The sequence below is a fragment of the Delphinus delphis genome, chromosome 13 (genome assembly GCF_949987515.2).
Source record: "Delphinus delphis chromosome 13, mDelDel1.2, whole genome shotgun sequence".
In the NCBI taxonomy this organism is placed as follows: domain Eukaryota; kingdom Metazoa; phylum Chordata; class Mammalia; order Artiodactyla; family Delphinidae; genus Delphinus; species Delphinus delphis.
Genome location: NC_082695.1, coordinates 18,468,950 through 18,495,853, shown reverse-complemented (window position 1 = coordinate 18,495,853; position 26,904 = coordinate 18,468,950). Strand labels below are relative to the sequence as shown.

At 48.5% G+C, this 26,904-nt stretch overlaps 1 protein-coding gene across 1 annotated transcript in view; it reads left to right on the top strand.

Annotated features, from left to right (window-relative positions):
* Positions 1–26,904, top strand: part of WSCD2 (WSC domain containing 2) — a 98,445-nt gene that overhangs the window by 28,705 nt on the left and 42,836 nt on the right. The window contains exon 2 of the mRNA XM_060029413.1: positions 24,388–25,335. Coding sequence (XP_059885396.1) covers positions 24,957–25,335 — 379 coding nt within the window. The 5' untranslated portion in view covers positions 24,388–24,956. The remainder of the gene's footprint in view (positions 1–24,387; positions 25,336–26,904) is intronic.

The following is a 26,904-nucleotide window of genomic DNA, read 5'->3' as shown; positions in this document are numbered from 1 at the left end:
CGGGGAGACAGTAGGAGGTTCAAGGCCAGAGCACCACCTGCCAAGACACAGCCAGAAATGAAGACAGCCCTTTAACGTGGCTGCAGGGTTTCACTTTGGGGAAGAACCCGAGTCTCCAAGCAGCGAAATGCGAACCAGAATGTTATGAGGGTGCTCCCAGCCTTCTGCCTACAGCAAAGCCCCTGGATGGTCCTTCTGCCCAGGGCCTCCGGGACAGACTGAGCAGTCAAAAGAGCACTAGAGGCAGAGTGCAGTATCTGCCCCTTCAGTGCTGTGTCGTCTTGGGCAAGTTGCTTTGTCTCTCTGAGTCTCCATTTCCATCTCTGACATGGAGACTCACACACACACACACACACACACACACACACACAGACACACACACAATGAAGGTAGTAATAATGCTTGTCTCGCAAGAGAATAAATGGGGTTGTCATATCCCAGGGGGTCCTCTATATCTCCTCCCCACAGCACCAATATCTTGTCCGCTGCCCAAGTCATCATACACAAGTCCTTCCTCTTTTTTGCCCTCTATATTTATTCCATCCACAGCAGTTCATTTCTTTTTTTGTTTCATTTTCACCCACTCTCCTGTTGAAGAACACGTGGGTTGTTTCTCCAGCTTGGGGCCGTAGGGAGCTGCTAGGAATGTTCTTGTACAAGCATCTTGGTAGATAGAACACTCATTGCTTTTAGATGTGTGCCTGAGGACGGAATCGCAGGGTCATGGGCCAGGCAGATGCTTAGCCTTAATAGACCCTGCTGGTTCTCCAACCTGGAGCTCATCTTAGAAATGCCTTCCCTGCCCAAATCCACTTTCTCTCCAGAAGACCCATCTTCCATCTCCATACTGCAGTGGTAACTGGAATTACGAGACAACCCAGCCCAGCAGAGCATCTTCTGACTCAGAGGTTTGGGGTGGGTGGGACATCGGAGAGGATGGAGAGGAAAGAGGGGCCCACTCTCCTTTCCACTTGGGCCTCGTTCATTCTTTGTTAGACCCTCCCGTTTGCTGAGTTGATGAGACAGAAGTTTGGGGTTCATACGACGGTGTGGTAGAGACATCTCCCAGACTTAACTCATCAGCACACCACCTTTGTGATTTTTGCCGCATTTGCTTATTTGAATTGACTTACTTTTTAAAAAATGAAAACCGTTTACTTAAGAAGGGAACTTACCTTAGAATGTAAAATCAATATGACTTCCCCTAAATAGAGGTTAATCACTATAAATGCTAAAAAACAAAACAAAACAAGGTTGATCAATTCCAGCCAGACGCTGTTAGTGGCTGGGGACTATGAGCCTGAGACCTTCTTGTACCTGTAAGGTACTCATTCCATGACTCTGATCTTGGTATGATCATGATGGGGACATCTCATGAATCTTATGGCTGGCAGTAGGAATGAACGCCCAGGACGCGCCTGCATTGTGATTCTGTGAGGGCTTCCACTCCTCAGCAGAGTCATCTGTTAGCTTCAGCACAGTCCTCTGCCATTCTGGGGGAGTGTTTATTGCCCTTGGAATCCTGCCAAGGTTAAGTGGAGAAAATGGTCCTGGTGAAACTCACTCGCTTTGTCATTTGCTCACAGACACTCCAAGTAAACCCGTCCACTGGAGGGTAAACAGGCTCTACCCAGGGCACCTGCTATTAGAGGGGTGGTGACATGTTAGGGTCGGGGGTTTCCATGACAGACCCACCTGAGTGCCAAGCCCAGTTCTGCTCTCTCCTCACTGTGCGCCTTGAGTACAGTGGGTATACCACTTCTCCTCTCTGGATCTCAATTTGCTTATCTGTAAGTGGGAATACTCACCCCTACCTCATCGGATGGTAAGAATGATCAGATTAGGTAATGCACAAAATACAATAGCCAGATACTTAGTAGACAAAAACCATTATTACGGTTCTTCTTTCTTGAGGAAGCCATAGGCTGTATTTAAATTCTCTGCAGAACTGATTCTGCCTCTTGGAGACTCATAATCATCCCAAATCTTTGTCTCAGAAAGCCCCTCACCATCCAACTTCAGTTCCATCCCAGATTTCTGCTTTCCCCACGGCCCAGACCGCAGGTGTTCACAGATCTGGGTGAGAATCCTGTAATAGCTCTGACACAAGTAAAACTGTTTTTATATTCAAAGTGTCAATAACACAACTCGGATGGACTTTCTAAAATGAGAATAATTTATTTTGGCTCCAAACCATCAAAATCTGTAAGTATCTTGCTTTAGGTGTGGCTTGATCCAGGCTCAAAGGAAAACCATCATATCTTGGTTTCTCTGCATCTCCACCTTACCCTGGTCTTTGGCTGCCCCAATAATAGCGAGATGTCCCCAGGAGCCCAAGCTCATTTCTCCTATATGCACTAATCCATAAGAAACCAGAACCTCTTTCTCCCAGCCAGTCTCATTGGTTCTAATTAGATTAGCTGCCTGTTCCTGAGCCCTCACTGTGTTGGGAAAGGGAGATGGCTACACTGATTGGCTCAGTCTAGTCAGGACTCATCTTTGGAGCTGAATGTGGAGCTAACCCTACTCAAACTACACTGGCTGGAGGAGATGTGGGTTCTGTAGGGTGTTGAAGCCAGAAGAAGGGGGGCAAGGGTCAAAGGATGCTGCAGTTGCATTAACCAGTGTCTTGAAAACTTTCTCAAAGAAACAAATTTTCCATTAGAAACCTAGTGATGTAACAAGATTGAAGGTGCTTCTCCCCCGCCCCCCCACCCCCCACCCCGCCCCGCCCCACCGCCTCTCTCTCTCAACTTATTCCCAGTGCTGTGTTGCCTGAAAATAACAAGGTTGGAGTCAGAGTGATGAATGGGGCAAGATTGACTCCGCACTAATTTTGCCTGGAAGCCATAGCTATTTTGGGCTCTTACTGAGCCCTGGTTTAGCTTAGCTGGTTAGAGAGCAGGGCTCACAAGGTCAAGGGCATAAAAAAGGAGCAGAAACATGGGCCTGGAGGCAGAGTCCTGGGGCCAGATCATGCTCTACCACTTTGAACCTAGAGTCTTCAAGTAGGTCACTTAGCCTCCCCCAGGCCACTATCTCCCCATCTCCCCCAAGTGTCCTTTCCTCCTGCCCCACCTCCTTCACCAGGCACCTCCTACACATCTCTCAGGTCACAGCCTGATTTCTCACTTCAGAACTAGATTGGATGCCCCTCCATGTAATTCTTAGCCCCAGGTTCCTGGGTTCAAGTCCCAGTTCTTCCAGTTTCTCAGTGAATGACTTGGGCCAAGTTTGTCAGCCTCACTGTGCCTCAGTTTTCTCATCTGTCAAATGGGGATAATGTAGGTAGTACCTGTCTCATGGGGTTGTTGCAGTAATTACACTGGGTGATTTTTGTGAGCATTTAACACAGGGCTAGGTTCAGTAAATGCTAGCTTAAAACAATGATGACTGAAATTCAGGCAGAATATTAAGCTAGTGAAATCAAGCTTCTGCTCTCTTATCATGTAAAATACACAAAACTGGGGTTTCATTTCGTTCTCTCCTCTACCTCACTATCTAGAAATGTGCCTGGTGTATAGCAGATGCTCAATAGAATATGTTGAACAAATGTCCAGTTCAGCATGTTCTAGGGAATCCCCCTAGTTCTGTTGAGAGCCCAGAATTGCATGATTAAGTTTTGAGAGCCCAGAATTGCATGATTAAGTTATCTCAGGTCTCACCAGAAATGTCAAGTTTGCAAGGCCAGCGTGAACTGGGAGTGGGAGGCTTCCTGTATAACAGTTTGAGCAGTGCTTAAGTTACTTCCCTTCTTTGAAATTCCATTTTCTACTCTCTCCAGTTCCCACCCACCCAGAGCCTTGAAATTCAGGAAGATCCTGCTAACATGCAAATACCTGCGCATAAATTCATTATCACCTTGGTGTCACTGGCTTTAAAGAATTAATTAGAAGAGCAGCCTGGGGAGGGGATCAAGACACTGGGCTGATAAACTTTGTGGAGTCAGGGGTGGAAGAATGAAGAAGTCACCAAGAGGCTACCTCCCTGGGTGAGAGGAAAGGCAGCCAGAGAGGGCATCTTTGGTTCTGCCCAGACCTTGACCTATAGCAACTCTATATAAACTTGGTTGGCAGTAGTGCTAACAATAAATAAATAAAATACCCCATACAAGGCCCCCTCTGTTTGAGTGGCCCATTAAAGACCCAAGGGAGGTTATTTCACTTGGCATCTTCCCCCATGAGTGGCCAAGAAGCCAAAGTTGGAGGCTGTTTTTCCTGAGCCTTCTTTTTTTTTTCAATGAGCAAATTCCATCTATATTTATCAATACAGTAAATCTCAAAAACATAATGCTATATAAAGAGACAATGAAAGAAATGAGATTGAGTTATTTGCAGTGAGGTGGATGGACCCAGAGGCTGTCACACAGAGTGAAATAAGCCAGAAAGAGAAAGACGAACACTGCATGCCAACATATATATACGGAATCCAAAAAAAAAAAAAAAAAAAAGTGGTTCTGAAGAACCTAGGGGCAGGACAGGAACAAAGACGCAGATATAAAGAATGGACTTGACACGGGGAGGGGGAAGGGCAAGCCGGGACGAAGCGAGAGAGTGGCATGGACACATATACACCACCAAACGTAAAATAGATAGCTAGTGGGAAGCAGCTGCACAGCACAGGGAGATCAGCTCGGTGCCCTGTGACCATCTAGAGGGGTGGGATAGGGAGGGTGGGAGGGAGACACAAGAGGGAGGAGGCATGGGGACACATGCACATGCATAGCTGACTCACTCTGTTACACAGCAGAAACCAACACAACAATGTAAAGCAACCATACTCCAATAAAGATGTCAAAAAGAAGAGAGAGACAATGGTTTTTTGATGCTAAGTAAATACTAAAACCCCCGAATAATACATATTTTTAATTAATTAATTTTATTTATTTTTGACTGTGTTGGGTCTTTGTTGCTGCGTGCCAGCTTTCTCTAGTTGTGGCAAGCAGGGGCTGCTCTTTGTTGCGGTGCACGGGCTTCTCATTGCGGTGGCTTCTCTTGTTGCAGAGCACGGGCTCTAGGTGTGTGGGCTTCAGTAGTTGTGGCACGCAGGCTCGGTAGTTGTGGCTCTCAGGCTCAGCAGTTGCGGCTCACGGACTCTAGAGCACAGGCTCCTGAGCCTTCTTGTACTGGGAAGGAGAGAATAAATTCCACAGGACCTGTGGCGGGTGACTTCTTTTTCTCTCCCCAAAGGCATTTTCAAAGCTGTGTGGTGCAGTGTTCTTTGGCCAAAGAAAATACTCCTGGGAGTATGTGTGTGTATGTGTTTCAAACAAGAATTCTCTTTCAGCCTTACCTTTTTTTGGTTGGATTTAACCTAATTTATTGCTTAACCTGCTTAAGAAACTTGCTTAAGGTAGGCTTGGCAACTCTGTGCCCAACACTGTGCTTTGTGCTCACAATACACATGGGGAGGTAGAAGATGAGGATGAGGATAACCGTGATAACATGGATGATGATGATGATGTAACTGATGATGACCATGATGGTGAGGGTGGTGATAACGATGGTGATGATGGTGATGAGGATGGTGGTGGTGATGGGACAGAGTCTACTGAGCATGTACTATGTGCCCAGCACTCTTCGAAGTGCTTTCATTTACTTTACTAATTCATTTAGTCCTCACAACCACCTTATGAGAAAGGGTCTATTATCGTTGAATCCATCATTTGCTAGTTGTGTGGTGCTGGGCAAGGTATTTCATCTCTCAGAGCCTCAGTTTCCCCATCTGTAAAATGGGGAGAAAAATAGCATTTCTCTGTAACATAGTCAGTGTTTGACATAAGTGTACAGGAGATAAAAGTGACACTTATAGTTCCTCATTTGACACTCCTGCCAACCCTGTGAAGAAGGAGGTATTAGATGATACCAGTGTTACAGAACAGTGGGCAAGTTCTCCCAGTTAGGAGTGTCTGAGCTGCGGTTCAAAGCCAGGCGTAGACTCTCAGTCTTGTTGGCTCGCAGAAGTTGTTTCTGCAGGGCTGTTTCTGATCCACAGGATTCCTGGGCTTAGGCTGGGGTCCGAGGTCCACAAGAGCCCAGATTGGCTCAAGAACAATCTGGACTCAGTCAGCCCCCAGCAGGGCCCTCAGAGGGGGTGGCCTGGAGCTGCCCAGAGGGTGGGGGTCGGGCTGGAGGTCTTGGGCACATGGAATGAGTCACCTAGTACCTAGACTAGTCTGGATGCCAGAGAAACAAATTGTTCAGCTCCCCTCCCTCCCACATAAGGAGGCCATGGGGCAGCAGCACTGATGCTTCTTGACTTGGAGTCTGATGAGTCTAGATAGTTTTTCCAGCTCTGCAAATCCACAACAGGTATCCAGCTCTCCTGAGCTACACCATCCACTATGGTGGCCACTGAACTCTGAGATGTGCAGTACGTGTAAAATGCACACCAGATTTTGCAGTCTTCATATGAAGAAAAGGAATATAAAATATCTCATTGATAATATTATTTTATATTTCTGTCATGTTGAAATGACAATATTTTAGATATATTGGGTTAAATTAAATATATTGTTAAACTAATTTCACCTGTTTCTTTTTACATTTTTTAACGTGGCTACTAGAGCATTTTAAGTTATGCGTATGGCTCATATTGTGTTTCTCTGCTCTGAAGCTTATAGTCAACTGGGGCGACTTAACAGCTTGGTTAAGAGTTTCAGCCCTAGAGTCAAACAAACCTGAATTCAAATCTTCAGTTAGCCCCTAAACAGCTGTGTGACCTTGGGTAAGTCACTGCCCCTCTCTGCGCCTCAGTTTCCTCACCTATAAAGGAAGGGTAATAAGAATATCTGCCTCATAGGGTTGTTTTGTGGGTAAATGAGAGGTGATGTGGACAGTAGTGAATAAGATGCCTGGCACGAGGTGAGCATTTCATAACTAAGAGCTGTTATTGTTGTTCCTTTAGCTGATATCAGCTAACCCCACAGAGCTCAAACCTCTCCAGACCTAAGAACTGACTTATTATTCGTCCCTTCTGTGTTTGGAAATATTTTTGTTTCTCAAACAAACTTCATGATTTTAAATAATATTTTTTTCACTAAATTAAAAAAAACTATCAGAGACATGATATTTACTGTTGAGGAATTCTGCTTGTCTTAAGAATGGACTCTAACACTGAGTCAATCCATTTCCAGCCCAAAAAAGCACAGAGTTGTACCATTTTTGAGGATTAAAGTATAATTTCTAGGGTTTTGGAAATCCTAAGAGGTCCCATGGACCCCTGTGGTACCATTGGGGACCTTTAAGAGCTATGAGAGGGAGAGGAGGAGCATGATATCTTTCAATCTCCTCATCCTTATGGACAGAGGAACAGATGAGCAGAGAGGTTAAGCAACCTGTTCAATGTCACACAGCAAGTTGGTGGCAGGTCATCTGGCTCCAGAGTCTGTGCCTGGAGCCACTTGCTATACTGCATCATCATACCCAATCATCACAAAAATACTATAATGATTTCTTTTTAAAGATGAGGGGAAAGGACCAGAGAGGTTAAGTCATTTGTCTACCAACACACAGCTGCAAGTGGCAGAAGTAAAATTCAGTACCTGCTATGTTGGGTTGAAGAGTGTGCCCCCTCCCCCAAATTCATATCCATATGGAACCTCAGAATTGGACCTTATTTGGAAGTAAGTGTCATTCATTAAGATGAGGCCACAGTGGATTCAAGTGGGCCCTAATTCAATGAGTGGTGTCCTTATAAGAAGCGAAAACAGAGACACAGACACACAGAAAGAATGAATGCACGTGAAGATGGTGACAGAGATTGGAGTGATGTATCTACCAGCCAAAGAATGCCAGAGGTTGCCAGCAACCACCAGGAGCTCTGAGAGAGGCATGGAACAGATTCTCCCTCAGAACCTCCAGAAGGAACCAATCCTGCTTCCTGCTGACACCTTGATTTGGAACTTCTGGTCTCCAGAACTATGAGAGCCTAAATTTCTATTGTTTTAAGCCCCCCAGTTTTGGTAATTTGTTATAGCAACCCTAGGAAACATCCACCAGGCATGACATGCTGGCTGCCCCTTTACTGTGGAAGCCCCATCTTGTTCCTGGGAGCTGTCGAGATGTGCCCTCCTCCTGTCCCCAGACCCTCCCACCACCCTGCAGCAGCTGCTGGTCCTCGAAGTGGCTCCACAGGCTCTGGGCTGTGAGAAAGGCTGGCTGTGGTGCAACTGTGCCGTTCCGTCTGCTCCTTGCATTGTGAGCTCTTGCAAATTACTGTTTTCAGTTGAAAAGAGGCTCCACGGAGCTCTTCAGCTGCTCAGCAGGAGCCGTGGATGCTCTTGAATTAACATGGAGAAGCAGAACCTTCTATGGCTGATGGCCCAGGGGGTCCCCCTTTGTCCTGTCCCTCGGTCAGGCCTGGAGGGACAGTGGTGCCTCTCGGTGTCTCCCACAAAGGCAGTCTCTGTTGAGACTCTGAACGCAGAGTTGCCTGTGTTCAGCATGTCTGTTGAGAAGGGGTCAAGGGATGCTGAATTAGGCTCTGCACTTTCCAGGGGTTAGCAGGCTTCTGACTCCTATGGTAGAAGGGCCTGCATGGGCCACTTACCTAATTGGCAGCCTGTCATTGGTCAGCACACACACAGTGGACCTCTATTTGGTCCAATCGGGCAGGAGGGCATTGAGGAATAACCAGCTCTGGCTCGTGTGTGTGTGTGTGTGTGTGTGTGTGTGTGTGTGTGTGTGTGTGTGGTGGGGACTGTCTGGGATTCAAACACCCTTGCTTTGCTGGGTGTTTTGATGTAAACTCACCTCTCCCTCTGGTTTCCACCTTATCTGGGTCCATTCTCCCCGTAGCCTATTGAACGTATCTATCCAACTAATATTTATTGAGCTCAGGCCATTTTCTAGGCTCCAGTAAGCACTTTACAACATTATTTCATTTAATCTTTACAAAAATCCTGTCCTGTATTATTGTCATTGTCCCCACTTTACAAATGCCAAAATGAGGCCCCCCCCCCCCACTTGCCTGAGCTCACAGAGCTGGTAAGTGGCCAAGTGGGATTTGGATGCTGGTAGGTCTTGCACCTAAGTCCACACTCCTTACTCTATAAATCTTAGCAGATTTTCTGCTTTTCAACCACATTCCCTCCCCCATGCATCTAACAATAGATGCATGTATCTGCATCTATTGTTAAAAAACAACCAGAGCTGGATAGTAGTTGAAGTGGAAAAGCAGATTTTATTCAGGACTATTGCAATGGGAGAAAACAGACATCTGGACAGAACCAGCTCAACTCTGAATACAGCGTGGGCAAATGGGCATTTATAGCTAAAAAGCAAGGTGGGGTGGGGGGATCAGTGGATGGAAAATTATGAAAAGCAAACATCAGGAATAGGGGAGGATTCTGACTAAACCAACCTAACAGGATTAGTGCTGAAGGCAGACCAGGTGACCTGACATTACCTGGGATTGGTGAAGGGTGAGAAAACCTATTAGATTTAGCAGGTGACCAGATGTGGAGGATGGGAATTCTGCTAAACTGACTTAGCAGGATTCTTAATAAAATTGGACAATGCAGAGACACCTATGTGTAAAAGAATTCAGGGAAGCCTGAGTAGAGTTTGGTTAAGGAGGGAATCACTGTCACTATTTGTTCCCCATCTCATCCTTAAAAAATATTTAAGGCTGCAGCTGCCTTAAATGGAGTGTGATAATCAGAGACTGGGCCCTGACATCGGACATCTCTAGGCTCAAATCCCAGCTCTACCACCCACTAGCTCAGTGCCTCAGTTTCCTTACCTGGAAAATGGGGATAATCATGGACCTCGATCCCGGGGCCAGGTGAGGTGATGTGGGAACAACCTGACTCATGGTGCAAACCCGCATGGTGGCCAGAGTCTGATTGCGGGACACTGTCCTCCAAACCAAGGCGGCTGGTGGCCGTCAGTATCACTCGTGCTGCCATGGTTTGCTCATCCCACAAAATGCCTTTGAGCCTCCAACATGTGCATTCTAGGCACTACGGAAAGAGCCAGGGGTGCGGAGGTGCAGGAGAGAGTGTCAGTGCTCTCTTTACGTGGGTCTTGGAAGGCAGAGGGATGCTGAGTTGAGCTTGCTTGTGTGTATCTTCACGCGTGTGCCAGTGGTTCTCAAGCAGGGGCGATTTGGCAACGTCTGGAGATATTTTTGATCGTCACGTCTGGTGGAGGGATGCTGGTAGGCAGAAGCCGGGGATGCTTCTCAACAGCCTGCAATGTACAGGGCAGCCCCCCTCAACAACGAATCATCCAGCCCCAAATGTCAGTGGGGCTGAGGCTGGGAAATGCTGGTGCGCGCACAAGTGATTTCGGTGAGCACTTTTATCGCCTTTGCACAGAGACCCCAGGGCTCCCTTGGAGTGGGAGGAAATGCATGCCTACCTAAAGCATCCTCCTTCAGCCTGCCCTCTCCCATCAGCTGCTTCCAGCCAGATAATCAGCCCTTCCCACCTTTAATAGAATCCAGGCTGCTGAAGCAAATGTAAAAACAAAACCCCGTGCAAATGTGTTTTTTTGTAAACCCAGCAGGGGGTGGCGGCTGCCTGCAGAGAAAGTACCCTGTGGCTGGTACTTCTCAGAGCAAAAATAACCCTGAATGTGTTCCTGTTCTCGGAGCAGAGCAGACAATGAGATGACAGTCACGGCGGGAACCCAGGTGCTCATGGGAGCTGTCCTTGCCCTGGCTGAGCCATCCCTTCCCTCCAGGTGAGCATCCCAGGAGCCTGGAATGAGAAGTGAGCAGGTGTTGATTCTCTTGGAAGCATCCCTTCCCTTCGGGGCTCAGCCAGCATTGTAGGAAAAAGCACAGTGGTTGGGATATTTTTTTTAACGTTTCTTACTGAGTATCATTTGCCTACAGTAAAATTCACCCATTGTAGTTTATAGCTCTGTGAGTTTTTAACAAATACATTCAACCATGTAACAAACCACCAGAATCAAGATATACAACAGTTCCTTCACCCTCAAAAATTCCTCTGTGGCCCTTTGTAGTCAGTCCCTCCCCTGATCCTAGCCCCTGGCAACCACCAATCTGTTTTCCCTTGGCCTTTTCTAAAACGTCATGTGGATGAACCATATAGCCTTTGAGTCTGGCTTCTTGCACTCAACATAATGCCTGGGAGATTCATCAGTGCTGTCGCAAATACCTATCAATAGTTATTCCCTTTTTATGGCTGAGTAGTACTCCCTTGTATAGATGCACCAGACTGGAGTTGTGGGGAGAATCCTGGGATCCTGTGGATGAGATGAGGAAAGAGACATTTTCCCCCACAGATGATGCATTTGTGAAGGTTTTGCATGATAACCTCTCCCCATGGGTGGATCTGCTGGTTCAGGCCAGGCCCGTGAAGCAAACCTTGGCTTGGCAGATGGCTGGCACTCAGTGAATGTTTGTTGAATGAATGAATGAGTGAGTGAGTGAGTGAATTGTAATTAGAACTGCCAGGGTGAGAGGGAACAATAAGTAGGAACCAGAAGAAAATTTAAGGTAGTTTTTGTTTTTGTGTTTTACGAAGGAGAAACTGAAGGCACAGAGAGGGTAATCCACTTGCCCTGGGCCACACAGTCATAGATTGAGCTTGAAAGATGGGGCAGGAAGAGGAAAGGAAGGGAGAGACCAGGCTTGCATCTCCACCCGGTGCCCTGCACGGGGCTAGGAATTTCAGTCACGAGCCTCCTTCCGTTTTCACAACTACCCCAAACCAGCTACCGACTTTGCAGGGCCCACTACAGAATGAAAATGCCCCTTGTCCAAAAATTATTACGAAATTCAAGACAGTGACAGAAGACAATTAAAACCAAGTGCAGAGCCCTGTGGGACCACACAGGTCACATGCCCTTGAAAATGACCCTGCAACAATTTCAGTTATAGATGAGGAAACCCCAGCTCAGAGAGGCTGCACATCTCACCCAGGACACCCAGCCTGTCTGCAGGGGTATCCACATTCAAACCCACAGACCTTAGTGATCATCTAGTCCACCCCTTCACTGAACTAGCCTTGCTGGTGAGCCCCATGGATCGAGCATCCGAGCACCCTGGCTTTCCATCCAGCACTCTGGGCGGGGAAGAGGGGAGCTTCCCTCCCCGCAGGGCCCTGGCTGCTGAAGCCTCCAGCGTCAAGTCAGCTCGCCTGCCTCCCTCTTCCTCCTGGAATGAGGAAGGTCGGTGATGAGACAGACCTTCCTCTCTCCCACCCTGGCAGATTTATTCCTGGGGGTGTGTGGGTGGATGTGTGTTTGTGGGGGGATATTCTAAATTTAAAGACATCATGACAGCAGCGACCTATTAATGTTGGGGCTGGGGAGGCCTCTCTTGTAGAAGAATCAGAAATAAGTTGAGAGATAAGGTGCCTCCTCCAGTTCCAACTTCTGCCCCAGGCCCACCCCGCCTGGCTCTGTGCCCGCCAGCCCTCCGGAATGGGGTAATAACAGTCAGGCACTGACTGGCGCCAGACGCCCGTGGGCGACCTTGAGAAGTGGCGTGTTCCTGCCCATTTTACACCTCAGGAAAAGGGAGGCTCAGAGAAGGGACGTGCCCTCCCAAGGTCTTGACTTATAAGGTGACAGAGCTGAACTACTAACATATTCCAGAACCCATGTGCCTTCAGCCGTGCTGTAGCTGCCTGGGTTGATTCAAAAATGAAGTTAACCGTAATTGTGATTATGCTGAGACCCACAGCACGCCTGACCCCGAGCTAAGCATTTTACACGCGTTACTTGAACTAACCCTCTAAACAACCCATGCAGTGGGTACTGTCATCCTCATCCCATTTTCTGAGTGAGGAACCTGCAGCTTAGAAAAGGTGAGTGGCTTCTACACGTTCTCAGTGCTAGTAAGTGATGAAGCCAGTTCCAGCCCAAGTCTAACGGACATCAAAGTGCACATGCACTCTCCATCTCTTTCTCTAAACCCCAGCTGATTGTGAAAAAAGAAAATGCAGATAAGCCAAGTGAAAAAAAAAAAATCTACTCCGACACCTACCCTGCGAGAGGTAACATCTTTATGTACATTGGTGAGTTTCCATCCAGCTGTTTTTCTCTGCTGAAGGGGAGGTTCTTGCTCCCAGCACATGACCCTTGGTGTTCTGTAATTGCTGAGCAACTTAGAGATGACAGGAAGTATATAATTCATGGGTGCATCTTTCATCCTGGTCGCTGGAAGGCAGCGAGGCATGGCTGTCTCCCAGGGAGAGTTGCAAGCTGGACACGGGAGGAGATGGGATCTTAGGGGCTTAGAACACAATTTCAGAATCAGAGAACCTGCCAACGTTGAAACTGACCCTGGAATCCCAGCACAGAATGCTAGAAGTCGGGGCTCCTAGTATGGAAACTTCTAATAGCATCTTTTGAAAGAGCACTAGGATAAAATCTAGAATTGAGCTTTAGAGTTGGAGACTGCAACTTTGAAAAGCTGGAGTCAGATGGGTCAAGAGTGGTGTTCTGGTCCACTCTTCCTTTATTCACAAGGGCAAGATCTAGAACAATGTCTAGGGACATTTTGCATTGTCATAACTGGGGGGTTGGGGAGTTGTGGGAGGACAACAGCGGCATCTAACGGATGGAGGCCAGGGATGCTGCTTTAACATCCTACAGTATACAGGATGGCCTCCCACACCCCTGCCAGCAAGGAATTATCCAATATTCAGAATAGTGGTGCTGAGGTTGAGGAACTCTGACCTAGACTTTTGAAGACATGTGCTGGCTTATGCTTTTGACAATCCCAGGGGCTAAGAAACTATGTTTGGTCAAAGCGAGAAGCTTCAGCTTCTTGTTTTACCTTCAACACTAAACATGTTTCTTGGGCAAGTCACAGAGCGCCCTCTGTGTCTCATCTGTGAAGTGGGCTGAAGGATTCCTGCCACGTGCTGTAAATGGGGATGGACCAGTAGGGATGGGTACGTATGCATATGTGCTGTGAGGGACGTGGGGGATGCACATGTTCACACACGCGTGTCTCGGTTGGCACATGCACCTGTGTGGTCGTGTGCCCCCTCAGTGGTGTCCAGATGGTGATCCAAGAGGCTGTCGTGTTGGTCAGTTTCTGGCGGTGGTTGCCCGCGTGGGATGGGACATCTTTCTGTTGGATGCCAGAACTCCTTGGGCCACGGAAGGACATGGTGAAGATACCCCAGGGGTCTGGGGACCCCTATGCCTTCTAGAAGAGGTTCACTTCCCTCATTCCCAGCTGAGGAGCCCCAAGAAGGGTGCCAGCTTACCGAGCAGACTCCCTGGAGAAAGACCCCTGGACGTGAGGGCTTCCTAATCAAACCACTCACCCTGCAGAGGTCAGTGGAGGGCACTGTTGCAGGAGGTTATGATTAACATCCTGGAGTCAGACAGGCCTGGGTTTGAGTCTCACTCTGCCGCTCCCCAGCTCTGCCTTCTGGTGAGTTGGCTGACCTTTCCTACCTCGACTGCCTCATCTGTACAGTGAGAAAACCAACCTACCGAGCAGAGTCACTGGGGACAGTCAATGACACCGTTTAATGGAAGGGCCTGGCACATAGTAGGTGTGCAATAAATAGTGGTGCATCCACTTTCCTTCCTCCCCAGGTAAGGTGCCAAGGCTTAAGGTCTGGGTCTGGGTAAGTCACTGGATGCCTGTGGGGAGTCCCTCCGCCTTACCCTTTAAGCCTCAGTTTCCGCATCTGTCAGTAAAGAAGCTGGCCTGGGGACTGTGAAGGGTCCTCCCTCCAGCTCTGATGGGCTCTGAGCCTACCTGTTAGTCCTCCTCTGAGTCAGCTGCAGGGGGCCGGTGACCCCTCCAAGGGCACTGGGTGCTCCATGCTGGAAGAGAACTTGAACCCGTACAAATGGGCTGTGGGCAGAGACCCCTCCCCCAACACACATATACACACACACACACACACATACACACCTACACACTGGCTTAGACAGAAAAACTAGGCTTGCTTGATTGGAGGGTAGGGACAGTGGTTCTTGCTGGTGAAACCCCTGGTGGAAAATTCCTCTCTGGGAAGAGTTGCTAATGAGAGCTATCACTATTCCTAAATTAGCGCTTAAACCTCCATGGCCAGCATGGAGCCTGCAAGCGGCAAGTCACCCGTCATGGTAGGGTGGGAGGTGACGGGGGCTGTCAGGGAGAGGCATGGGCACTGGGAAGAAACCTGGAACCAGCTCAGCCCTGGCCTGGCTGTGTGACCCTGGGCAACTCTCTCAGCCTCTCTGAGCCACTGAGGCATGGCCATAGCCCACTGGGGCAGGGAGGGTCCTTAGGGGACTCCTCCCCCACCCTCCACGTTGTGTGCCAGAAGAAACAGGTGTGGGTCACACTGCAGTTCAGAAACAGTCCTGAGCAGAATCCGTGGCCCCCGCAGGATGGGGTCCTGCTCCCCAGCCCCTGCTCTCTCCACTCTGACCCTGCCCCCGATTCAGGTTCCTGGGACGTTTGGGGCGCTTTCCCACCTCGCAGTCTGCATTGTGTCTTCCCGGCCTGCAAGAGTCTTGCCCCAGATCTTCCCATGGCTGTCTCTCTCTCATTTTTCAGGTCTTCGCTCAAATGCCTTCTTCTCAGTAGGTCCTTCTGTGACCACTCTACCCAAAGTAGCTCTTCCCTACTATTCTCTCTCAAATGATTTTTATGGACCTACAGGGAGAAATGCACTTTACATTAGGATCCAGTATATACGCACACAACTAAAGCAAAAGGTTCACAAAATCATACTCCTTACTGCATGTGAGTCAGGAATGATTCACTCTGTTCATTCCCTTCCATCCCATTCCTTCCCCTCCCTCCTTCCTTCTTCTCTGTTCTCTGCCACCTCCTGTAGGTCTGCCCCGTAGGTAAACATTCTGCCCAGAACCAGTAGAGTCATCCATTATCTCCCCCAGACAATTAGCAGCCTATTAAGGACCTCTATGCAAATGTGCACTAATTGACCCACAAGACAGCATCTCCTGGAGGAGGAGGACTCCAGATGACTTAATGATAGGGATTTAGGGCCTTTCTTTAGAAGTCCCTGTTGGGGAGGAAAGTGATCTGGGCTCAGAGAAGGGCTGCCAGCTGCCTGACAGGGAAGACCAGTGGATCGGGTGACCCTTTCATCAAACCACTGGACAAGGGGAACTGTCAGTTTATCATGACCTTTATCCCCTGCCCCACCCCTGTTCCTTCCTGCAACTCTTTCCCTTCTCCCCAGCTCAGAGTTTAAATGGCTCACTGACATCTACTCCAATGGGTCCGTGCCTTTTCAAGTATATAATTGCCTCCCCTTTTTAAAAATTGACTTTACTTTTTAGAGCAGTTTTACGTTCACAGCACAATTGATCGGCAAGTACAGAAATTTCCTGGACATCCTGCTGCCCCCCACCACAGACAGCCTCCCCCGCTATCAGCGTCCCCCAGCAGAGGGGACATTTGTTACAATTGATGAACCTACCCTGACACATCATTATCACACAAAGTTGATAGTTTACATTAGGGTTCATTCTTGGTGTTGTACATTCTACAGATTTTGACAAATATATAATATGTATCTACCATTGTAGTATCATAAGAGTTTCCCGACCCTAAAGATCATCTGTGCTCCACCCATTCATCCCTCCCCTCCTAACTCCCGGCGACCACTGATCTTTTTGCTGTCTCCATAGTTTTGCCTTTTCCAGAATGTCATATATTTGGAATCACACAGCATGTAGCCTCTTCAGATTGGCTTCTTTCACTTAGGAATATGCATTGAAGTTTCCTTCGTGTATTTTCATGGCTTGATAGCTCATTTCCTTCTAAAACTGAATAATATTCCATTGTCTGGATATACCACAGTTTATTTATCCATTCACCTACTGAAGGACATCTTGGTTGCTTGCAAGTTTTGTCAATTATGAGTAAAACTGCTATAAACAGCTATGTGCAGATTTCTGTGTGGGCATAAGTTTTCGACTCCCTTGGATAAATACCAAGGAGCATGATTGCTGGATCATCTGGTTAGACGATGTCTAGTTTTTGTGTAGTGTACCTTTGAGGACTAACTGTAGCTAACTCTTATTGAGTCCCCTTGGTTAAGAGTGCAGGTTCTGGAGCCAGATTGCCTGGGTTTGAACTCTGCTCCACCATTCCTAGCTGTGTGACCTTGCACAGGTGACTTAACCTCTCTGAACCTCAGTTTTCTCATCTGCAAAATGAGGCTAACCAATGAGACCTTTCGTATAAGATTGTTCTAAGGATTAAACAACGTAATATGTAGAACAGTGCCTGTCACATAGTAGGTGCTCAATAAATATTAGCACGTGCTATGTATTTTAAACACATTAGCTCATTTAACCCTTATACATTCCCAATGAGGCAGAGTAGATTGGTCCTGTTTTACAAGCGAGGAAACTGAGTCTCAGAGAGGCCATTTGCTGAAGATCACACAGCCACCATGTGGCTGAGGCAGGTTCAAGCCAGAAACGTCTGACACTAGATATGACCTCTTTCCATGTTTCTCACTATGGCTCAGCCTGATTCCCTGTAACAAGTGATGATGGCCATAAAGTTTGCCCATGGAGCAAGAGGCACTGAAGTCATTACCCAGGGAAACAAAATTTTAATATTTATTTATAATGGGCACCATATGTTCCCTCTGATTTTTTTATTTAATTACATCATGGCAGATGGCTGGATGTTAAAGGACTTTAAGCTAATGGCACTTTGCCTTCTCATTTATTTTCTCGAGTTTTGGGAAAGACAGATGAAAATGGACATGGATGGTGAGCTGTGAGTGCTGGGCGGTGGCAGGTGAGTCTCTGCCCTGGAAACCAAGGGAAGGGAGTGTAGGGGTTCTGGAGACTCTTCCTGGGAGATGGGTGAGGATGCAGGAGGCAACACGTCCTGTGATCAGGAGCCCGGAGCAAGGTTCCCCCTGTGTGCACACACAAATATGTGGAATCTTGGATGAAAGCAATCCCCTTTTTTTTACCCAGGAAGTAAGTCTATATGTACAGAAGTGCCCATTGCAGCTTTGCACAGAGTGGCCAAAAACTGGAGAAAAGAACACAATATGTCCATCCTGGGCACGATGGGCTCATTACACTATAGCGCACCCATGAGTGGGAGGGTGTGTCCTGGAGGGGGTTCACACACCAGGTAGGGGTGCGAAATTCTTCCCCAGGGTTTGTTGGGGTAATTAATTTCTGGATTCCTAAAGACCATGAGTGAAAGCCACAAGACTGACAATTATAATGGTATTTCTCAGACTATTTCATTACCTCTTTCACTGGCCAAGTGACTGGTCCAGGAGCAAGAAGGATGAGAAGGAACTTTGATTTAAAGGAGTGGGGGGTTCATTTACCTGGAGAAGAAGTGTTTGAGGGATGTCTCCAAGCTCAGGAAGCTTCCTTCCTTTGAGGCTGGGATTCAACTGAGAGATGCAGAGTGTAAGAGAAAGGACTAGCTCTCCTGGTGGTCTGCACCATGCGTGCCATTACATCATGACGTTGAGACTTAGTTCTGCACTTGAATTCATGCCCCACTTCTTGCTATCTGTATGTGTGGGCAAGTAACTTAATCTCTGTGAGCCTTAGATTCCTCATCTGTAAGATGGGTATAATCGTGCCTACACTTCACATTCATGAGAGGTCCTATATTGCCTTCCAGGAGTCTGGTTAAGATCTACGTTTGGGAGGTTTAGCATAGCACGACTTATTTACAAGGAATGAAAACTGGAAATATTTTACACCTCTGATGATAAGGAAAAGATTGGATGACTCAAGATATATTCCAAGTAATGGATTGCATGAGTAAGTAGTTTATTTAGGTGAAGAGCACGCTAACCCCTTTCCTTCCCTGAGTGGGCAAGGAAGACAGGGAAGGGAAAACACCAAATAGAGTGTGGTGCTGTCAACTCAGTTACCACTCAGGGTGACTGAGGCTGGGGAAACTCAAGGAGCCTGTGCAAACACAGCCTCAGAGTTATTCTATCAGTGGGGTTAGGGAGCTGGGGCATTTATACACCGACTCCCATCAGTCATTCCTTGAGGCTGCTTCCGAATGGCATTTGGAAGTCAACTCTATAGGTAGGGCACATACAGTATCTATTACAGATCTACCAGACTGGCAGCAGTGAAGAAGGGTAACAACATTAAGTGCTGATGGGAATTGTAGCCATAGGCATGTTCATACACTACTGGGGGGAGTTGTCACTACAGCCACTTCAGAAAACAAATCAGCATTTCTCGGGGTAGTCATAAGATGCTCTCACAGTAGGGCCCAGCAATTTCACTCCCAGGTATATACACAGCCTACGTTAATTCTTGTACACATGTATCAAGAGATAAGGACGAGAGTGTTTGCAGCAACCAGGGAGGGGATTCCGTTCTGCCCAAGCCATGTGAGCTGAGAATTAATGATGAGGAAGCCCTGTGAAGGAAAATGGGATCCTTATACCAGGAAAAAAGGGGCATTGGGAGGCAAAACCACATATATTCTCTACAAATTATAATAAGAGGTAACAGGTAACACTTGTACCTAATAATTCAATTTAATATTTAGTCCTCACACCAACACTATGAGATAAGTACTGTTATTTCCCTCATTTTATGGATGGGGAAAGTGAGATTAATAACCATCTCAAAGGGTTCTCGTGAGGATCAAGTGGCGCAATGGAAATAAGATACTCAGCACAGTGCCTGGCACATAGTAAATGCTTAACAAATACCAGTGATTTCTGATGTTGTTATTATTTGGCCTGGGCTCTCCGTTTCTTGGAGAAAAACTGAAGAAACTGAACTGTCACAAACCTGGTTTCTCAGCAGCTATTTCTTGGCAAGTTTAGATGGTCAAGGGGTCAGTTGGTGCCTGGGCTTATGCCCTCAAGTCAAGTTCAGGGAGTTGTGGAGGGAGAGCCGGCTCCTGCCCAGCCTTCTGGGCTTCTAGCCAGACTTACCTGCTCCCCAGAATCTCCGGCCCCTCCCAGGGAGGGAGCCATGGGGCAGGTTGCACCTCCCGGTTTCCCTTCCCACAGGGCAGCTCTGCCCTGTCCATCATTCTCTTGGCAACTCAGCACCCGAGGTTCATTCTGGTGCTAAAAATAGGCTGTGTTTAGACACTCCAGGGCTCCGGCTGGAAACACAGACTACAGTAACCAAATACTGTCATGCCCGCAAAAGGGGGCCTCTCAGCCTCACCCTCGTGGCAGCTCACACTACCCTGGGGGCAGGGTAGGGGGCATCCACCACTTTCAACAGATGGGGAAACTGAGGCTCAGAGGGCGGTCTCATGTAAAACACAGAGATATGAAGCAATGACAGCCAGCTTTTAGCGAGTGTCAACTCCGCCCCTATGGGTTATCTCCTCAAGTCCTCCCTAAACGCCGGGAGGGAGATTCTATGGGCCGCCCACTCTGCAGAGAGAAATCGGCAGCTCAGAGAGGTGAAGACACCTTCCCGACTCTCACACCCATAGGTGACGGGAGAGGATGTTAATGTGATTCTGGCTTCCAGCATGTAATGAACAAACAGAAACTGAGAGGTGAAGGGGCGTTCTGGAGGCCAAGCCATGCCCCCTGCCCAGGGTTGGACAGACACAAGCTGTGGAGTACGGGGAACCATCACACCTGCCTTGCAGGTTGCCAGGAGGGAGGAGTTTGTGAGAAGATGTTTGTAAAACCTTTAAACACAGTGTTCAGCCTATGGTAGGTTTTCAGCCAATGGCAGTCAGCTTCATTCCCCAGTTCTGTCTGGACAGACAGAGGCAAAGAGAGATTGAGAGAGACTTGGAGAGACAGGAGAGAAAGGATGATGGGTGGGCATGAGAGAGAAGGTTCCCTGGGGGAAGTGGGACTGTGGCTCAGCGGGGGCCCCTGCACCCCAGGACCACACAGAGCTGCCTCCACAGCGCCCTGAATTTACGGCTCCCTTAGGCTGTCACGCGGGGCGTTTGGCACATGGCATGGACCCATTGGTGTAGGTTTAAGCCCCAGGGAGAGGTCAGTCCTCTGAGTCTTCTCACTCATTTTCTGCACTAGTGTTTCTTGGGGACCTACTGTGTCCCAGAGGCTGGGGCTGACACTGTGAGAGCACAGGTCGGGTCCCACTTACATAGGGCTCAGATTCCAGAGTGTTCTCCGTCCAGGTGACCCTCCCACCTCCTGGCACTGGCAGGATGGTGTGGGTGACTCAAGTCAGAACCCCCCTTTCCCCGCTCGCTCTTCCCACCACTGCTGCCTCAGTCTCTTTCTGTTCCCTGCCAGCTTCTAATGAGCTCATTATCCTCTTAAAACCCATTTGGCACCCACTTAGAGGAAAGATGTGTTGAAATATAAAAGAATGAGAAGGGAACAACAAAAAAGAACTACACCCAGAAATATCCTCAGAAAGACAAAAAGCCACAGGGAACAGAACAGCTGAAATCTTTGCTGTCTTCATGCCCACAGCAAATGTGCTGCTGTAGCAAGTGACTCTGATGGCAGCTCACATGTGCTCACGAGAGGGACAGTGGCCGGAGGCTTTTCTTGAGCACCTACTATGTGCCAGGCAGTCTTCCTACAATTTTTAATGCAATCCTGCCGGCAGTATTTGCGGGGCAGGGGTGGTGTCAAGCTTCTTATTGTCCACTCCCCAGGAAAGGAGCCTCAGTCAGTGAGAAGAGGTGTCTTGCCCCAATCACATAGGTGGCGGGCGGAAGAGGGAGGGTTTGACCCCAGGTCGGTCTGCCTCCAGAGTCCATGCTCTTGCTTGCCTGTCTCTGGAATGGCTGGTGTCCCCTGCACATTCCCTTGAGGGCTGCTGGCCTTTTTTCATCCTGTCCCAGCTGCAGAAATCTCTGCCATGTGTGTGATCTACATGAAATACCGTGGGGCACAACCCACTGCCTGGAGGTTTTCTAGCTGATAGGAGACTGGTGAAACTTCAGTTAGAGCACAGTCCAGACTGCTGAGCTTGGCATTCAAGGCTCCCCATGGTCTGACCCCACCCAGCGCTTCTCTGCATTCTCACCATGGCCTAAGCTCCTTGGCTGCCTCCACCCCTGTGCCCTGCCGGCCGCGTGTGCTGTTCCTCCTCCCTAAGGTGTCCTTCTGCTGTTCCTTCACACAGAAAGCTGACTCCCCTTGCAAGACCTGCCAGCTTAAAGACCCCTCCTGGGAGAAGCCCTTCAGGGCAGCTACAGTCCCTCACTTCTCTGGGCTCCTGCATTCCAGGGCCTCTTACCCCGGGGTCCAGAAACCCCTTGACATTGTAAGCCAAAATCTAGGAGCTTATGTGCAAGGGCTCTTTTCTGGGCATATGTCTGTAGTTTTCGCCATATTCTCAAAGGGATATAAGTCCGGAATAGGCGTGTGGTTAGGAATACAAGCTGTGAAATCAGATGGGCCTCGGTTCACTATCCAGCTGCAACTTCATAGCTGTGTGGCCCTGGACAAGTTGCTTAATAATTCTGAGCCTCGTTCCTCGCCTCTGTAAAGTAGATACAGATCTCCCTCATTGAATTGTTATGAGGATTAAATCAGAGTATGTAAGCATTTAGAGCAGTATCTGGCACATAATAAGTGCTGGGTAAACATTAGCTATTAATATTAATTGCTGCTCTATATCATATATACATCTACTATGGGATTTATCATTGTCTATGTAGTATAGTGATTTAGTATAGTGATTGTTTAAATCGCTGGCCCCCTCAGTAGACTCTGAATTCTCTGAAAGCAGCAACTCTGAATTATTTATTTCTGCATTCCAAGCACACATACAGTAGGCAAGCAACACATGTTGTTAAATGAATGGAAGAATGGGTGGATGAATGGATGGGTGGAGAGTCGGATGGATGAGTGGGCTGCTACAGTTCAGATGAATGGATAGATGGATGGATGGGTGGATGGATTAATGAATAGATGAATGATGAATGGATGGAGGGGTAGGTGAATTGACGGATAGATTAAAGAATGGTTGAAGGATGGGTGAATAGATTGTGACTTGACAGATGGGTAGGTGGACTGCTGGATAGATTAAAGGATGATGGATGGATGGATGGATGGATGGATGGATGAACAGATAGTCTGACCCCGCGAGAGCATGGATTTGGGGCTGTTTTGTTCATTTAATTATTCCAAGTGCCTGCAACAGTAGCTGGTGCATGTAGGTGCTCAGTACTTAGTTCCTGAATGAATAGGATGGCATATGGAGGGACACTGGACTCTACCTTGAACCACAGTTAAACTCCCATGCTGCTGTCTGGATTGGTAGGGGCTGTTACCATTCAAATCACCCATTGGCTGACAGCTGAATTCTTTGCGCTGGGCAAGATTGTCACGAGGCCCCCTGCTGGTGGTACAATGAAACAACATAGGCCAAGTGGAGTCTTCTATTTTCTAATTTAGATTCTATTTTCCTCCTGGCTGATGATTCTGAATGTTGACTCATAAAGCCGTGGTTCTCAAACCTTTGTGCTCATTACCATCACCTGAGGGCACCTTGTTACACCTGTAGGTGTCCTCTTCAACCAGAGATTCTGGTTAGAGAGGTCAGGAAACTTCATGTTTAACCAGGCTGCCAAGTGTTTCTGAATCAGATGCTCCTCAGACCACACTCTGAGGGACCCTCAAAGGATGAGCCACTGCTGGTCATTGGAAGGCAGTGGAGATGGGCTGCTGCTTCGGGGGCTGTCTCTGGATTCCCAAGTGACGCCCAGACCATCACTTGGAGAAAGAGCGTCAAAAAGGCAGGGGTTCAGAGCTGCGGTTTTGTGTTTGGACCATCCTGGGTTCAAATCCCACCTCCACCACTCACCAGCTGTGTGTCCTCAGTTTCCTCATCTGTAAAATGGGAAATAGTTACTTCCCACAGGAACATGGGGAAGAATCATTAATACACATAGAAGGCTTGGCACAAAGCAGGGCATACCAGAGACACTCAATAAATACTGAGTGAATGCGTATGTTGCTAAATAATTCTGCTTTCCTTCCTTCCTTTCTTCCTTGGATGGAAGAGGGGGGCTATGGATTTGATCTCTCCCATTACCGTGTGAGCCCTGTGAGGGATGGGACTGTGTCTCTCTGGTTTACAGCTTTATTTCCAGCACCTAGGACAGTGCCTGCTACACAGTAGGTGCTCGCTAAACATTTGTTGGGGAAAAAAATGAATGAATTTGATCTGGTTCAGTACCAACCATGTCCAGCAGACAGTTCAGCAAGGACCTAGGAAGTACTTTTTGGCCTTGAAGTAACCCACGAATCAGTGTATATTTGACAAATATGCAGACGTGTGGGGCATAAGAACCTGTGCTTGTCCAAGATAAAGCTTGCCCTCAAACCAGGACCCAGTAGGATTCGCTTCTACCCAGCACTGCTGGGTGCTTTGAGCCGCTGGTTTCCTCCCCTCTCTGACTCTGCATCCCCCCTTGAGAATGTTCAAGAACGCTTCGAGTTCTGGCCTCTATGAGGAGATTTCTTATGCCTGTACCTGTGCTGTTTTGCAGGTGACAGCCCTGAGCCCGAATGCTTAACCGGATGGAAGCCCGCTAGCTTCTGTTTCTGCCAGGTGGACACGCTGAGCTTGGTCCCCAGCTGGGGAAGAGGCCAGACACGGCCCTCAGTGAAATAATCCAGCCCCTATAGGCCTGAGCAGCTGAGAAAGGGCGAGAAGCGAACTCCAGCTGCTAGTGAAGCCTCCCAAAATCCTCCTCCGATGGCTGTTTTCAAAGTTCTTCGGGAACGCTGAGGCAAAGAACAAGATGTAGGAAAATGGGACCAACTCCTGCGTGGCCCGAGCCTCAGAACCCCTGTCATGGCCCAAAGAAGCTCTCCTTGGCTCCGGGAGGGCTGGTGAACTCTGTCCTCTATTCTCTTGGCTTCAGCCAGGCATTGGACTTGCCCTCCTGCTCTGATCTTGGCAGTCACCTTCGCAGACGGATTAAGCCTGAAGACCCCCAGGGGCTCCATCCCTAAGGGAAGCTTGAGAAGCAGAGCCCTGCCTCCATTCCCTCCCTGGATCACACCCCTCAGCCCCCAGCGGAGCCGAAACGATCCAGTCCGGAATGATCCCGCTATGGCCAAGCTCTGGTTCAAATTCCAGCGGTACTTCCGCAGGAAACCTGTACGTTTCTTTACCTTCCTGGTGCTCTACCTGACAGCTGGGAGCCTCGTCTTCCTTCACTCTGGTTTTGTGGGTCAGCCTGCTGTCTCCCAGAACCAGGCCAACCCCGCTGCGGGGGCCCCAGTGGAGGGCGCTGAGCTGCCCTTTTTGGGTGACTTAAATCTGGGCAGAGCCTTCCGGGATACAGGTGAAACCTCGAGCATCGCCCGCAGGTATGGACCCTGGTTCAAGGGCAAGGACGGGAATGAGAGAGCCAAGCTGGTGGACTACGGGGGAGCCTGGAGCCGGGCCCTCAAGGGGAGGGTCATTCGGGAGAAGGAGGAGGAGCGAGGTAAGAGGGGTGAGCATCTGGGCTTGGAAGGTGGCTGAGGAGAAGGGAAGGGGGATGATGATGATAATAACGTAATAACAGCTGCCAGTGTTCAGTGTTTAATAGGAACCGGTCATCATACATGCAAGAGGTTTCACAGAGGAGAAAATTGAAGCTCAGAGACATTAAGTAGCTTGCCCAAGGTCACACAGCTTGTAAACAGCCAAGCTTAGATTTGAACCCTGAATCTGTCAGAGTCCAAAGTCTGACCCTCCCCTGCAGGAGTTTTTAGCCCTTGTTACATACACTTGAAAATCAAAACACCTAGCATCTACTGAGCACTTACTAAGGGCCAAGTACTTTTCTAAGCACTTGACATGCATTGAATTATCACCACAACTCTATGTGATAGGTGCTGTTATTCCCATTTTAAAGGTGAGGAAACTGAGGCACCGAGAGTCTTAAGTGTACACAGCTAGCTAGTGACAGAGCTTCTGCTCCGCTGCATTGCTTCTCAGTTCACTTTGCTGGATCTCTCAGTGATGGCACTTGGGGAACCTCATCGCCCTGGGCATATTTCGTTGCATTTTCTTAGCCTGTCACAGTCCAAAAGGGCTTTTCTTGGGCTTCCCTGGTGGCGCAGTGGTTGAGAGTCCGCCTGCCCGATGAAGGGGACACGGGTTCGTGCCCCGGTCCAGGAAGATCCCACATGCCGCGGAGCGGCTGGGCCCGTGAGCCATGGCCGCTGAGCCTGCGTGTCTGGAGCCTGTGCTCCGCAACGGGAGAGGCCACAACAGTGAGAGGCCCGCGTACCGCAAAAAAAAAGAAAAAAAAAAAGGCTTTTCTTCGTAAATGCGTTACCTCATTTGATTTTCACTACACTCCACGGACTTAAACAAGGAATATGAACTTATGCCCATTTAACAGACGTGGAAACAGGCTTGAAGAAGTGAAGACTCTTCTCCAGGGCCACATAACTGGTAAGTGGTAAGTTCAAATCAGACCCATCTGGCCTGGATGCTGGCTCTATGACTACCTCCCAGAGTCAGCCGATGCCTCCCCATCTAACCCGCATTCTGGGGAGGACCCCACAACCCCTGCAGTTCATGAGATTAACACGAATGGATGTTTCCAGAATCTGGGACAGATGGTTTGGGAGGATCTACGACCAATCAGGACAGAAGCAAAACCTCCCTAGCCCTTGTGTTCCCTGCCACGTGTCACGCTTCTGCTGTGATTGAACCTATGAAAAACCCCTTCTCCCACCGCGGAAGGAAGCAGGACTAGTGGAGGGGACTCATCCCGGGGAGCACATTTCCCTGCTTCAGTCCCACCCTGCACCTGGCTCAGGAGCCTCCAGCAGACCCTACCGTCTCACCCTCAGGAATTTCCTAGAATTCTGCCTCTTTGAAAACTTCACAGGGAGGTGAAGGGGATTGTGGGAGGTGGCAGAATGGATTGGAGGACTTGGATTCATAGTCCAGGTCCACTCCAACCAGCCGTGTGGTCCAGGCAAGTGGCTTTACCTTCTCATGCCTCAGTCTTGTCATCTGTAAAGTGGGAATAATGACCCCCTCCCCGCCAGGTTTC